Raw genomic sequence first — 14,284 nt, 5'->3', positions numbered from 1 at the left:
TCCATTATAGGATACGAACTGAGAACAACTGTGAGAATCAGGTCAAAAAAGCCAAAAGGGGAAAAGGCTGGCATGGTCACAGAGCAATAGGAAAGCAAAAAAGCAAACCAAGGACACTGTACGGCGATGAGGCCGAATGAAGCAGGGATAACAAGCAGCTCACAAGGCGGAAACAGAGGGACAGTCCCTGGAATCACCTCGGCTCGTCTGTGCCACCCACAACAAAACTTTCCAGCAGGAACAGCCCACCATGAACAAGCTCCAAAAACCCCAAGATGGACAAATATGCAGCCAAGACAAAGGAGGAATTCTCAGCAAGTCAAAAAGCTTTATTGCCATTCCAGGCTTCAAATGAGCCCAGAAACTGGGGGCAATCCATGGGTCAGTAGGCTGTCACGGAGGATGGGATGATGGACAAACCCAGGTACCTGATGTGAGTCCACCCCTCTTCGTGGGATCCTTGCTCCACAGAGGAGCTGCTGCTGGATTCCAACTCTTCAGTGTTTGCCCCATTCACCCCAACAACACTCTTAGGCTGGGGCAGGCAGCCTCGTGATCCCTGCAGCTCACATCTCTGAGAGGCTGCCTCCCCCCCCTCGAGCCCTGGAAGAGCCTGCTCCGTGGGTCAGATACTATGGATTTGGCCCTAGGGAGGGAGAAACGGCACTGGAGGAGTTGTCTCAAGACCAAAAGGACAAGGAATGCATGTTCTTACGTCAGAGGTCGCAAACTGGCCACATTGGGCCAGATTTCCCCACTGACAAGTCTGTTTGGCCCTTTTGGCCTGCACAGTGTTTTAAAAAATAATTAGTTGCCAATATTTAAAAACTATAAGATTTCATATAAAAGTCTGGATTTCCAAGGAAAAACAATGAAGACTGTTTGGTAATATTGGGCCCACAACATTCTCACGTGGCACCAACTGCCAGAGCACTACAGCAGGTGCCCCCAAGGGCTGAACGCACCCTCTCTAACTCAGTTCAGGCCCCGTCTTCCCTGCTAATATTACCAAGCTCAAGCCTGGACATCAGCTGCCTTGTAACAGTGGATATGAGCTGCTATACAAAGGGGGAAAAAAAAGACACACCTGGAAGCAATAGGTTCCTTGTGGTCATCCTCACTCGTTTGGGTCTTGTGCTTGGCCCAGAAGGCGCCTGAGTTTGTAAACTACCTTAAATACATAGAGCATTCTTAAATAACCTCTCCTAGTGAAGCCCTCCACCACATGCCCTACCTCCCCAGGATACGCTAGGCCCCACTGTTCATGGGGCAAATCTAGAAAAGAATACTGAATTAATCATAGAAGTTAATGGAGGAATAGACTAAGATGAACTACTTCAGTCCCTTCATCGTAAGAGGGGCCTGGAGTAAAACAAAAACTATTAATACTCTCATTCTGCTTTTAAGTCAGTGACCAAAAAAAAATTTTTTTTTAAGAAAATCATGAAGGTACTTCAGGAAACCAAGATTGGGTCAGTCTGAACTTGGGGTCACAAAATATATTCGTCCCATTCCTTGATTATTTAGAAAATGAGTTAAGCTCTTAGAGAGAAAATCACAGGTTTGACGAGGAAAATGAAGCAGCCGGCCTGGCAGGTGTCGTGGGCTATCAAGAACTGCCAAGCTCCTCCCTAGGTTAGGGCTGCCTGCCCATGCCTAAAACGTAGGTGGCACAAACGGATTTTCAGTGAGGGAAGTGGCATCATTGTAGAAAGGAGCTTGAAGGGGGACAGAGAGTCAGAATTTGACCTTGGCAAATGCAAGACAGAAGAAGAGGGACATCTTCCTCATACCCCTTCACTCTGCTGTGGCTGGCGCCACATTATTTGCCCTTCAGAGAGGCAGAGACCTTGATACAGCCCAGGCGTTTCCCACCACTGCTGAGGATGCTCTTGATGCGGTAGGACCCAGAGCTGAGCCAGCTGGGCAGCTCCGTGCCGGGCAGCGTGAACTCAGTCTTGGGCAGTGAATAGATGCCCTGTGGGAAAACCAATGGATCACAGTCAGTGGGACCCTACTGATGGGACTCTCCTGGAACTCTCCTGTAAGACTGCAGTCATGAACTGCCCCTCCTCCCACTCTCCCGAGAGCCACGTGAGATTAGAGATCACCGGAGGTCTACAGAGCATGGAATGTTACAGCTCACGGGCACTGGAGGGCACACTGCAGTTCAAGTCTCCCAATTCACAGATGGATAAACCAAGGCCCTCCAAACATAAGCAATTTGGGATAGATCACACCGATTTACAGCCACAGACATCCAGATCTGCAGAAGGAGAATGCAAGACCCCTGTCTTTACTCCAGCCACTCCTTCCCTACTAAGTACTTACTACTTTGATGGGACAGTGGCAGGGAAGCCCATAGGTGTGCAGGGGCTCTGGGCAGGGCTGTCCAGGGGGAATGAAAGCACCAAGTATTTGGCAGAAGTCTTCATAGGTGCAGCTACCAATTTGTTCCACACATGGGACTTTGACCCAGAAGCTGGCCACTTCCTTCTCCACAGTTAATTCCAGCTGGTGAGAAAGAGTTTGACACAGTATGAATTCCAAGGCAAACATGCCAGACCCTCTACATCTCCAAAAGGTCAGCATTTTATTTTAATCACAGAATTTTTCATCAGATGGGGTCTTGGAGACACTCTGATCCAGAAGAGACAATATTGTGGCACATACCGCACTGGTACCTTTTCCTGTGCCCATGGCAGGTATTAATCATTGCTGTGATTTTCTTCCCCCCTTCACTGAACCACAGTCTTAGAATTCTTTAGGTAGTCACTACCATCATCGGTGGAAGCTAACACTGGATTTGAAATGCACTTGTCTAACTGCTAACTGGCTAACTAGCATCACTTCCTAGACTTCCCTTCTCAGTCCAATCTTGGCTTCAGAGCCCTTGTCTGTGTAGGACCTCAGCTACTGCCAGCCAATTGGAGCAGAAACCCATTTTCTATCCTTGGATCAAATTTCCTGTGTATAGCCATCAAACACAGAATTTATTTTTTTAAAAGATTTTTTAATTTATTTACTTGAGAGACAGTGAGAACAAGAGAGATCACAGAGAGAGAGGGAGCAGGAGACTCCCCACTGAGCAGGGAGCCTGATGTGGGGACTCGATCCCAGGACCCTGAGATCACGACCTGAGCCAAAGGCAGACGCTTAACCGACTAAGCCACCCAGGTGCCCCAAGACAGAATTTAAAACAACAGGAATTTATAGGGAGGTCACTTTGGGATTGATATAAAGCAAGATCTTCTTAACCATCATAGCTAGGTTACAACAGAAGAACTACCCCAAAAAGTGGTGGGCTCCCTGGACTCAGCTGGGGAAGCCACTGAAGGAGCTCTACATCCAGAGAGAAGCTGGACGAGAAGATCTATGATGTGCTTCACGCCTCCCGCTGCCATGATGCTATTCCTGTTCTAGAGGTTGCAGCTGACCCAGAAGTGGCCAGGATCTCAAGGGGGACGGTCCCAGCTGTGCCTGGTGTGTGCCCCGCATTCACTAAGTGAGTTGTCTCTCTTGACCATGTTCGTGCCCTCAACCCCCCAAAATGTATCAAGGGAAAACAGCAGGAGGACGTTAGCTCACTGGAGCATCTGATTCCTTGTGGGTGTTATGGCGGGAAACCACAATTTTAAGACCCCTTTCGGTTCTGACATCCTAGCAATTCCATGTTTCCCAGCCTCCAGGCTCACTTGATTTAGGACTCTTGTGTTTAAGAGACAAATCCTGGATGGGCGCTTATTCCCCCCAGAGCCTGCTGGGGGGCTGCTTGGGCTGGCTCCCCAGGTTGTGGACTCAGTCTTCCAACCGCCCTAGATGTCAGGATCCAGGCCCAGGAGGAAGGGAGACATCAGTGTACTCTGGATCCTGAGTGGACAAACTCAAACTGCCTCCCTTGCTGACCTCATCCCGCTCTGCTGACACACACAGTATCCCCCACCCCCACCCCCACTCACACACAGTCCCCTCCCCGTCCTCCTCTCTGCTCTCCTGCCAAGCCTGCTCCAGGCCCTTTGCCTAGGAAGAGTCACAGGGCCTGGATTGGAAAGCTATTCCTGACAGTTCCTAGTATTGTGCCCTTGCCTGGAGCTACTTCTCTCAGTTTCCATTCCCTTATCTCCAAAAGCAGGATATGCCTACCTCTCTCACAAGATCCTATCAGTGAGATAGTGCCTATAAAACATTTGGCACTGTGCCTGAAATCCAAACATTAACTCCTGCAGGACTATCTGTCCTACCTTCTCCCTCAGCCAATACCGTCTCCCCTCCCCTTGTTTCACCAGTATCCCCAGGAAAACGGTTGAGTCGGTTATGCCCTGAGCAGAAACACCCAGATGAGGGGACCAGTGGGGGCCAAGTCCTGTCTGGGGTCCGTCCATCAGGCTGGAAGCCTGTGGGGCTGTATCTACCAGAAGGAGCCATGCCTCCCCCACCCAGGACAAGCACAGCATCAGAGGTGCTCAGTGGGGGTGCACAGAGCATAAGGCAACAGGCACTTTTGAGGTAGCAGCCGTGCCTACCATTTGGGGACTGCAAACTATGGCTCTTTTCCCAGCCCTTGTTCTCAACCTACTTGCTCCTATGGCTCAGGAAAGCAAACAAGGCTGGATAATAAGGTACCGTCCATCTCTCTAGCCCAAGACTTCGGGGCAGTTAGGTAGCTCGATTTAAATAAACTTCTGTCATGGGACCTATCCCGACAGCAAGACAGAGGCACTGAGAGGTAATCAGGGCAGGAGCCCTGCACCTGCCAGGGCCTGTAAGCAAGTCCCTTTCCCATCAGTTCTCCGCTCCTCCACCCTGACAATGGAATATTTGGATCTCATGATCTCAAAGACACCTACCTGTTCTGACATTCTAGCAGTAAAAATTTCTTACAGGTTGTTTCTTACAGGTTGAAATGATTTCTCTTGGCCTCTCCCACACGGAGAGGCACACAAAGGCTCTAGATAAAGATACACTAATAGCAACTGAAGGGGAGCCATGTGATGCATTGGGAAGGCGGATGTTATAAAGGTCACAGGCCTCAGGCAGGGGCACTGCAGGTACATGATTTTAGGGGGGAAAGAAGGCCAAACCATCAGGCCTGAAAGCCATGTCTAAAAGCCCCAAATAAGCGTATATGCCAAATAAAACAGCAATTTGATTCCTGAGAATGGGAAAACCAGGGTCCCAGAGGCTGGAACTTGAGAGAGGGCCCACAGAAGGGAGTTATAAATTATGCCGAATCCTATGAAGCAAGTCAAAAGAGGAAAAGGGAGCTCCTGGGTAGCCCCTGTCTTGCCCATGGCACATGGAATCTGGGGCATCCAGCTTCTCAGCATTGCAGCTGGGGTTAAATCCATCCAAGTCCGAGATGAGACTCTGGATTAAAAAAATTCCACTTCAGCAAGGTCAGAGGAAGAGAGGATGGGTTGGCTCTCCAGTGGCCTGGACACTTACTCTCCCCTCTGGGCCTCAGTAACAAGAGGTGGAACCATTGAGGCCTCCAGGCTCATACGGGGCTGGAGTCGGTACTGTCCCAAGGGGGTCTCTGCTGAGCAAGGGAGAGTTCTGGAGCACTCTCCTACAAACACACCCAGCACTAAGTCCACCTCCCTGCCTGAAAGAGTTCAGGAAGAGGGAACTACACAACATAAGGACACCCGGCCTTGAATGTACTAATAACCTGTGACCTGGGGCAGGTTGCACCCTTCTATGAGCTTCAGTGTCCCTTATCTGTAAAATGAGGTTAATCATTGTTTCTCCTACACAAGTGTTCAGAGGCTTTCATTTAATGGCTAATATGCACATTACCTGAAAAGTAAAAGAACTAAACCAAAAATATAGAGGAGAAAGGTAGGGGGAAGGGGAGGGGCAGAGGGAATCTGAGCAGTTTTTAAAAAGTGCAATGGCCAAATTTATGACAGGTAATTAAGTAATAGGACAGGGGGGTGTCCTTAATGGCCTTCAAAGAAGCCAAGAAAAGCAGGCTGGGGGCAGAAGGAGATCGCCAGTTTTTTCCTTCCAAGTCAGACACACAGTGTCATGGAAAAGCCAGCGTTTTACGTAACAGTGGCAGGAGAGCACCTGCCAGAGAGCCCTGCACCCCAGACTCAGCAGAAGGAGCAGGGAAATGGCATTTGTGTGACCCTACTAGATTATCAGCTGAAGTTTGGCTAAAGAAAATGCAATGATCTCGCCCGGAGAAGATCTGGAAGGAGGTACCGAGGAAGGCAGGCCCGAGAGTGGTCCACACACATCCGGGGCTTCTGTCCAGGTCCCAGGGGCGGCAGGAAAAGACTGACACTAACTGAACTATTAACAAGAGTTAACATGTTCTGAGCAGGTCTTGTGGGCCAGGTCCTGTGCAAAGCACTCTCCACATTATTAACCCAGTAATTGTCCACCAGCAACCTATGAGGTAGAGGCTGCAATTCGGCCAGGCTGAAGGGTAGTTACAGGGATAGATTCCAGATAAGAAACCTTTTAAAGAATCAGAATAAAACTGGTGCCAGAATAGATCTGCATCGGGACAAGCTGAAGGGCATGTAAGAATATGCTATAAAGGCAGCAATTCAAAGTAGTGAGAAGAAGTACAGTGTGTATGGTGTTACAATAGACATATGAAAAGCCTTTATTGTTCTGTTGAAAAGCATGTAAATAGCCACCCCAAAAGAGGAAAACAGACATGATCAAACTGGCCAATCCCAAAGTATATACAAAAGGCAACAAAATTAATGAAAAGACATCAAACCTCACTAGGGATGACATAAAATAGTGGAAAACATTATTGGAAAATGCTCAGAATCATCAAATGTGTGAAAAAAGCAAATCTGTTGCTGGCACATCTGTTGGAGAGGATACATGGGTTCAAATATCTGGAGGCACTCTGGCAATCTGTATCTAAAGACCTAAAAAGGCTGTGACTAGATAATCAGAGAAGGACAAAAAGATACATTACAAGGATAATTTTAGCAAAGGTGTTTCTAACAGCCAAAAAATAAAGCCAAACAGACAAAAAACTACCACAGAAACAAACTAAATGTCTGGCAGTAGATTTGTTAAGTGCACCAGGACAGATCTACAACAGAATATTTCTGCCATTAAAAAGAATCAGGTAGGGGCGCCTGGGTGGCTCAGTCATTAAGCGTCTGCCTTCGGCTCAGGTCATGATCCCAGGGTCCCGGGATCGAGTCCCATGTCCGGCTCTCTGCTCAGCGGGGAGCCTGCTTCTCCCTCTCGCTCTGCTGCTCCCCCTGCCTATGCTCTCTCTGTCAAATAAATAAATGAAATCTTAAAAAAAAAAAAAAATTAGGTAAATTGCTGCCAAATGCGATAGAACGAGGTACAGAGCCTATAAGATGATGCCAAAAAAAAAGCAAGTTTAATAGCACATGCCATAAAAACCCACTAGTGTAAATGTACATATATTTACAAATGTAGAAAACATTCTGACAATTATGTAAATAGCTAACAATGACTATCTCCTGAAGAGTCACATTGCAGGACATTTACAAGGAGCACTGCTTTTTTTTTCATACCTATCCATTCAAAATTAATATGTGTGTTATATGTGATTGCATGGGGGACAGTTCCAAAGCCTCGCCTACCAAATGTTAAAAGTGCTTACCCCTTATCACTGGGTAGTGAGATTTCAGATGATATATTTCTCCCCCCCCTTTTGACAATTTGTGATTTCTAAAGTGACTACATGGTATTTACTAAGTGATGTGTCTGTTGTATAATTAACAACAGCACCACAACAACACTGCCCAACTGGAGCTGTTAGACAGTTGACGAATCTATGCATCCTTTGCTGCTCTGGGAAATCCAGGATTGCAAAATCACTCACAGGCTGAACATACATCCCTCAGGGCCCCTGCCAGCTGGCCCCGGCACCTTCCCTCCAGCACCTCCCCAACCCTACCCATGCCCAGGCTCACCTTCTGAGGACTACTGAGGGGGACACCGATCTGGACCTCGGTGCTGATAGTCATGTTCCCAGGAAAGGCAATGGGGTCAGGTTTCAGAGTCAGGCTTTTGAGCACCACAGGGTCCTTCTCGTCATCGCAGTTCTCCCAGTAAAAGCTACCCAGCTGGGACGGCCAAGGAAAAATCCGGCAGAAAGAAAAGAAACATTGACAAAAGGAACCCTCACAGGTCAGAAGCACCAACAGAACAGGCTACTGATGGTGTGACATTGGGCGAGGTACCTCCTCCCCTCCCCTGAGCTTTATCTGCAACTCTGTATCTGGAAGCCCGGGATAACACTTATGGTACCCATTTCCTAGATAGTACTATACTAAAAGCCTCCAAAGACATAATCTCCCAAAAGTGTGCTGTAAACTATAGAGCACAATATACCAGACCTTGAGCTTCAAAACAGGTGACTAACCACATCGCCCTTGGTAGGTACCTTCTCTGATCTCCCACCCCCGGCCCCCTCCCTCTCTCTAGCCAGTCCTGGTATCTCCTTAGAGGGAAGCTCCTGGAGGATTCACCTTTGCAGCCCCATGCCCAGGACCTTATTCATGCCACACCTCATGCCCAATCCAGGGCCAGGAATAAAAGGAAACTTAACACAGTGGGAAACCCCACCCTCAAGGGGTATGCAATCAGCCTGGGGAGGGAATAGGACACATGTCGAGAGACCCCCAGTGGGGCACTTGTTGATGAACCCCAGTGAACAAGCTTCCCCAATCCAAACCAGTGCTTCCTGCCTCCCATCCCATTGCCCATGCCCTGCCCCATCTGAATCATCACCTTCCTCACCTCTGCTGAGCTACTTCCTCTTCTTCCTCCACATCCCCCAGAGGTCTCCGGATTCCACCATCCCCCCTCTGGCTACACAAGACCACTGACTCCCCATTCCCACAGAACCCTGCCTACTTGTCTATGTCTATGTACCGTGCAGACTCTGCCCACCCACTCACCCCTTTCCCAGCCCCCTGAAGGCCATCTAAGACACATTTTAGGCACTCCCACCATGCACACCCCATCTTAGAAGGAAAACCGGCCAGCCCCACATCCCCAGGCTGACCCCATCATCAACATAGCCAACTGGCTGAAAGGAAACACGTAACCCAAGCTAGGCTGACAGATTCTCTCTGCCTCTGGGAAATGGAGGTTGAGGCAAAAATCACTTAGAGAACTTTGTGCTGTCATTGGGTCATAACCTTTGGGATGAGGCCAGAACACCTAGACCTGAGACTCACGACCAAGCCGAAGTTTGGGAAGAGACAAGAACTAAGAGCTCTGCTGGTCTCTGGAAGAGAGAACAGAAATGTCCCCTCCCCACCCCCACCCCTGTCTAAATAGGCAGTACGGGGTAGCAGTGAAAGGCATGACTCTGAGACAGATATGGGGTAAAGCAGAGCTTTAGTCAACAAGCGTGGCTCAGCCACCTTATCACATGATTCTGTAGGCCAGTTTCCCCTTTGGCACCCCAATTTCCACATCTTTGGAGTGAAGGCTTTATACTTTCCTCTTAGGGTGATTGTGAGGATGAGAGCGTGCATGAGAGCGTGCAGGCTCCTAAAACAATGCCAGGCCCAAAGAATGGGCTGGCTCACAGAATGAAAGCCACTATATGGCCCAGCCTCCACTTCCTGCCATTAGCTCCATGAGATTCCTTGTATACCTGGAGTAAACTTCCCTTTACTTGAGCTTCTTAGAATGGGTTTCTGTCCCTTGGAATGAAATGTCATGCCATGAGTAAGAAAAACAGAATAGGGTCTGATTCATGCCCGCATGCCCCACAGCCCCTTACACAGGGTAGGTACCAATAAATGTTTCCTTCAGTATTCATCCCACAAATATTTAGGGAGCAATGATCACGGGCCCTGGGCTAAGTCTGTGTTAACAGTGGTAAACAATTTGAAATGTTCTTGCCCTGCCTTGAGGAGCTTAGAGTCTAATGCCAATAAATATTACCCACCATGATTTCTGAGTGCCAGAAAAGAAATGCACAGAGGTCATGTTGAGAATAATAAAGGGCTTACTTAAATAAGGTGGTAAGGAAATGATACTTAAGCTGGACTTCTGCAGGATGAGGAGTCAGCCATGTAAGTACAGAGAGAAAGAATGTTCTCTCTAGGCAGACAACATGGGCGAAGGCCCTGTGGTAAGAAGCTTAGCCGGTCTGGGCACTACAAGAAGGCTACTGGGCTAGGTGTAGCAGATGACTGACACGGATGAGGCTGGAGGGGTGGCAAGGTCATTTAATGTATGACCTCATAGGTCACAATTGGGACCCTGGATTTACTATAATGCAATGGAATCCCACTGCAAGAGAGTGCCACGCTCTGGTTTATGGTTGAGAATGGATTGGAGAGGGACAAGTCTGGAAGGGGGAGACCAGTTCGGAGGCCACTGTCAAATGAAAGAAGGCCTGGACTTAAGAGCTGGGCTGGAGGGTCGGTAGGAGGACTAGCCATTTTCTGGGGCTGCTTTCACAGATTGTAAGGCAACCTGTTTCACATCGAGGACTCATTCCAGGCTGGGGCAGGTATCCCGAGTGTCCTGTTGGAGATGAAGAATTCCCTCCCTTCTCCTAAGCTCCCTTCCTTCAGGCCCTGGGGGAGGCATAACAATGCGGTTTCCCAGTGCCCGACTAGAGGTTTCTGTGGCAATGATTTCTACAGCTGGGTCCAGCCTCGTCTGGAAACAGAGGCATGAAGGATTAGCAATGCCCACTGCGGGCCAGACCTGGCACAGGAGTTCCTCTTATCTGTGCAGGATACGTCCCAAGACCCCCAGTGGATGCCTAAAACCAGAGATAGCACTGAACCCTATATATTCTATGGTTTCTTTTTCTATGCATACTTCTTTTATCCTTACCTATGATCAAGTTTAATTTATAAATTGGGCACAGTAAGAGATTAACAACCATAACTAATACAAAATAGAACAATTATAATGTACTATAATAAAAGTTTTGTGAATGTGGCCTCTCTCTCTCAAAATATCTTACTATACTGCACTCACCCTTTTTCTTGTTGATGATGTAAGTCGAGAAAGTGCCCGTCTGATGAAGTAAGGAAGGGGGATGATGCAGGCATTGTGATAGAATATTAGGCTACTATTAACCTTCCGACGACGTCAGAAGGAAGATCATCTGCTTCCAGACTGGGCTCATGCCACAGAGAGCAAAACCACGGATAAGGGGGAGACCACTGTATTTACCATCCCCAATAGAGGCCAACACGTGGGAAGATGCAACATAGGGCAGAGGGGAAAGGCACAGCTCTGGAGGCAAAAATATGGGTATACATCACAGACCTGGGTTCCAATCACACCTCAGCCACTCGTACCAGCTGAGACCATGGGTGAAGTTACCCTCTTGAGGTTCAGTTTCCTCATCTATTAAATGGGCACAATTATATCTTCTCACAGGGCTACTGGGAAAAAGAGAAGTCTGTACAGAAAATACAGGTCATCACTCCTCAAGACTGTCAAACCATGAAAACACAAGACTGGGAAGCTGTCACAGACCAGAGGAGGCTGGGGAGACCTGATGACAAATGCACTGTGGTGCCCTGGACTGGATCCTGGAACAGAAAGAGGACATTCGTGGGAAAACTGGTAAAATCCAAATAAAATTTAGAGTTCAGTTCATGGTGATGAACCAATGTTAGTTTCTCAGTTTGGACAAACACACAATGGTAATAGAAGATGTTAACATTAGGGGAAACGGGGTGAGGAGTATATGAGAATTCTATACTATCTCTGCAACTTTCCTATAAATCTAAAATTATTCCCCCAGGGACGCCTGGGTGGCTTGGTTGGTTAAGCATCTGCCTTCAGCTCAGGTCATGATCTTAGGGTCCTGAGATCGAGTCCTGCATTGGGCTCCTTGCTCAGCGGGGAGTCTGCTTCTTCCTCTGCCTGACACTCCCCCTGCTTGTGCTCTCTCTCTTGTTCTCTCTCTGACAAATAAATAAATAAAATCTTTAAAAAAAATAAAAGTATTCCCCCAAGAAAGCTTATTAGAAGAAAAAGCACACAGCTCAGCACATAGCACAGAGTATGTGCACAATAAATGACAGTCATTATACAGTGTCACAGAGCCTATTAAGCACTTACTGTATGCGTAGCACAGGATTAGACATTCTCCCCGCTGTCTAATGCTGGCCACAGCCCGGTGACACGAGACTGGTTAATGCTAGAAAAGGAAATAAAACTCAAGTTTCTAGATGCTTAAATGCTCACTATCGCCCCACTGCCTTTATCTGGACCAGGGTCTCAGGCACAGGGCTCTGAATAACCATGAGCCCAGAAAAAACAAAGTACCTCTTGCTGTACAATGGTAGGTGCGCCTGTATTCTCTAGGGGCCTGAGCGAGGTGGGTGAACTCCATGATGTCTCAGGGCCTCCCCAAAACTGCTGATCTATCTAAAGCCTTCTGGTCTGGGAGGGCATCCACGGCCAAGACATATAAGAGAATGGGGATGTAGGGCAAGTTGGAGCTCTAGCCAGACTCCACCTCACAGTGGTCAGCCTGGAGCCAGGAGAGACATTCTCAACCTGCCTTTCTCAGCCCGGTGACACGAGACTGGTTAATGCTAGAAAAGGAAATACAACTCAAATTTCCAGATGCTTCTGATGCCCATATGCATCTGAGAAAGGCAGGTTGATATCATCATGCATATTTTACAGATGAGGAGACCATCTGCGTCTTGCCCACAGCTATGCAGCAAAGAGGCAATGGAACCAGGCTTCTTCTGGTCTTAGAATGACAGAACTTCCCTTTTCCAAGGGTCTGGAGCATGGGGTGAGTGAAAAGTGAAGGAGGAAGCTGGAGACTCTTCGTGGCCTGTAACTAGAAGCAGTGGGTCACAGGGCTGGATCTCAATCACCAGAAGAACAAGCCTCTCAAACCCACCCACCCATCAGGACAAGCTGAGCCACAGATCAGTACAGGAGGGGAAGGGATGGGTGCCAGGCCTTTTTATGGGAGGTGGAAGGGGAGGCTGGTAAACAAGGCTGAGTCTCTGGGCCTGGGAGCAGTTCCTTAGCCTTGCAGTTCTGCCAAATTTCACTCAGATGTTCAGAAAGAAGAGGACAAGAGAGTAGAGACCTGAGGGAGATTAACCCTTCCCCAAAAGTCTGGAGCAGACAAGGCCTAATAGCCCACCCTCACTATACTGATGACTTAACGAAACTCAGAGACAGAAAAGGACCCACTCAGAGTCCCACAGTTAGTGACTTTGGGAGGCTCTGTTGAAGAGAAGTAATTCTAGAAAGCGGAGTAGCCACCCCCATAATCCCACCCCAACTGGGCCGGCAAACTGGAAGCAGCCACCGAAAGGAGAGGGGGGCTCACCTGATTCAGATGGACGCGTGCACGGGCCGCAGGGCCGGCGAGGAGCAGGCCCAAGGCCATCAGGAGCGGAGCCTGCATCTTCGGGATCATTTCGAGCAGTGGGTCTGCGCCGGATTACCAGGTCTGTGGCCGCGGCAGCGCCTTTAAATGCTTGCCTACGCCGGTTATGCAAAGCTGGTCATTGCTATGCAAAACAGCGCGGCCACTTCCAGGTTTGCTCCGCCCCGTGGGGGATGTGAGATTTCAAGGCCTGGCGGCGGACAGACCTCTACCGACTCAGCCCGGCTGAGGCTCCGGCTTCAGCCCCTCCCTCTGGCGTAGGCGTCAAGCCCCTCCCTCTGACCGGCGACCGCGGAGCCCGAGGATGAAAGGGGCGGGGCCGAGGGGCGGGGCCGGGGCGCGGGGGCGGGGAGGAGCTGCTGTTTCTAAACCCAGGCAGGCAGTGACCGTTGCTGCCTGAAAAGCGTTTTGGTTTTCAGACCCGGGTGCGTTCTTTGAGCAAATGTCGCGCTCCCTGTTCATAGTACGCTCTCCTGTATCTGTGTTACGAATCACTGTGTCTTTTTAATGATTATAATCATAATTGTAATAACCGAGAGTAAGTGCTTTAATGCATGCTAAGCACTGTTAAACACCTATGAGGGAATCTATTTTTTTTGCCCCTTCTTAACACTGAGGAAAACACACACGGCGAGGTTAGCTTTGCCAAGGTTACAAAGCTTATAGAGCCCGCAGCCAAGATTTTGTTAAGCTATAATGCTTTGTAGTTGAGTTTTGCTTTTTAAAAAAACAATAGGGATATTATTCCTGCCAAATCACCACTAGATTGTAAACCCCGCAAGGGGTGGCACTAACATGTGCTTAGGACCTGACACATAATAAGCAATCAATCTTGGTTGCATAAATGAACGCATGAGTAGAATTTAAAACTTACCTAATCTTTTTTATATATAATTTTTTTAATTTTGGAATTAA

General features: G+C 48.4%; 1 protein-coding gene across 1 annotated transcript; it reads right to left on the bottom strand.

The window, feature by feature from the left end:
* Positions 1 to 308: 308 nt before the first annotated feature.
* GM2A (ganglioside GM2 activator) lies at positions 309 to 13,618 on the bottom strand. Its single transcript, XM_036087680.2, has 4 exons — positions 13,310 to 13,618; positions 7,929 to 8,081; positions 2,332 to 2,514; positions 309 to 1,978 (listed from the first exon to the last, which is right to left on the bottom strand). The coding sequence occupies exons 1-4, from the start codon at positions 13,397 to 13,399 to the stop codon at positions 1,823 to 1,825; spliced, it is 582 nt and encodes a 193-aa protein (XP_035943573.2). The 5' UTR covers positions 13,400 to 13,618; the 3' UTR covers positions 309 to 1,822.
* Positions 13,619 to 14,284: the final 666 nt, after the last annotated feature.

This window comes from Halichoerus grypus, chromosome 2 (genome assembly GCF_964656455.1).
Source record: "Halichoerus grypus chromosome 2, mHalGry1.hap1.1, whole genome shotgun sequence".
Taxonomy (NCBI): domain Eukaryota; kingdom Metazoa; phylum Chordata; class Mammalia; order Carnivora; family Phocidae; genus Halichoerus; species Halichoerus grypus.
The sequence above is the reverse complement of the archived record's forward strand: the minus strand, read 5'-3'. Positions and strand labels throughout refer to the sequence as shown.

Bases quoted from the DNA above. Each gene is read 5' to 3' on its own strand.
- GM2A (XM_036087680.2), bottom strand. From the start codon at position 13,399: ATGATCCCGAAGATGCAGGCTCCGCTCCTGATGGCCTTGGGCCTGCTC. The intron at 2,515-7,928 runs GTGAGCCTGGGC...CTTTCTCACCAG, and splicing joins CCCTCAGTAGTCCTCAGAAG to CTGGAATTAACTGTGGAGAA. The intron at 1,979-2,331 runs GTAAGTACTTAG...GTTTTCCCACAG, and splicing joins GCCACTGTCCCATCAAAGTA to GGCATCTATTCACTGCCCAA.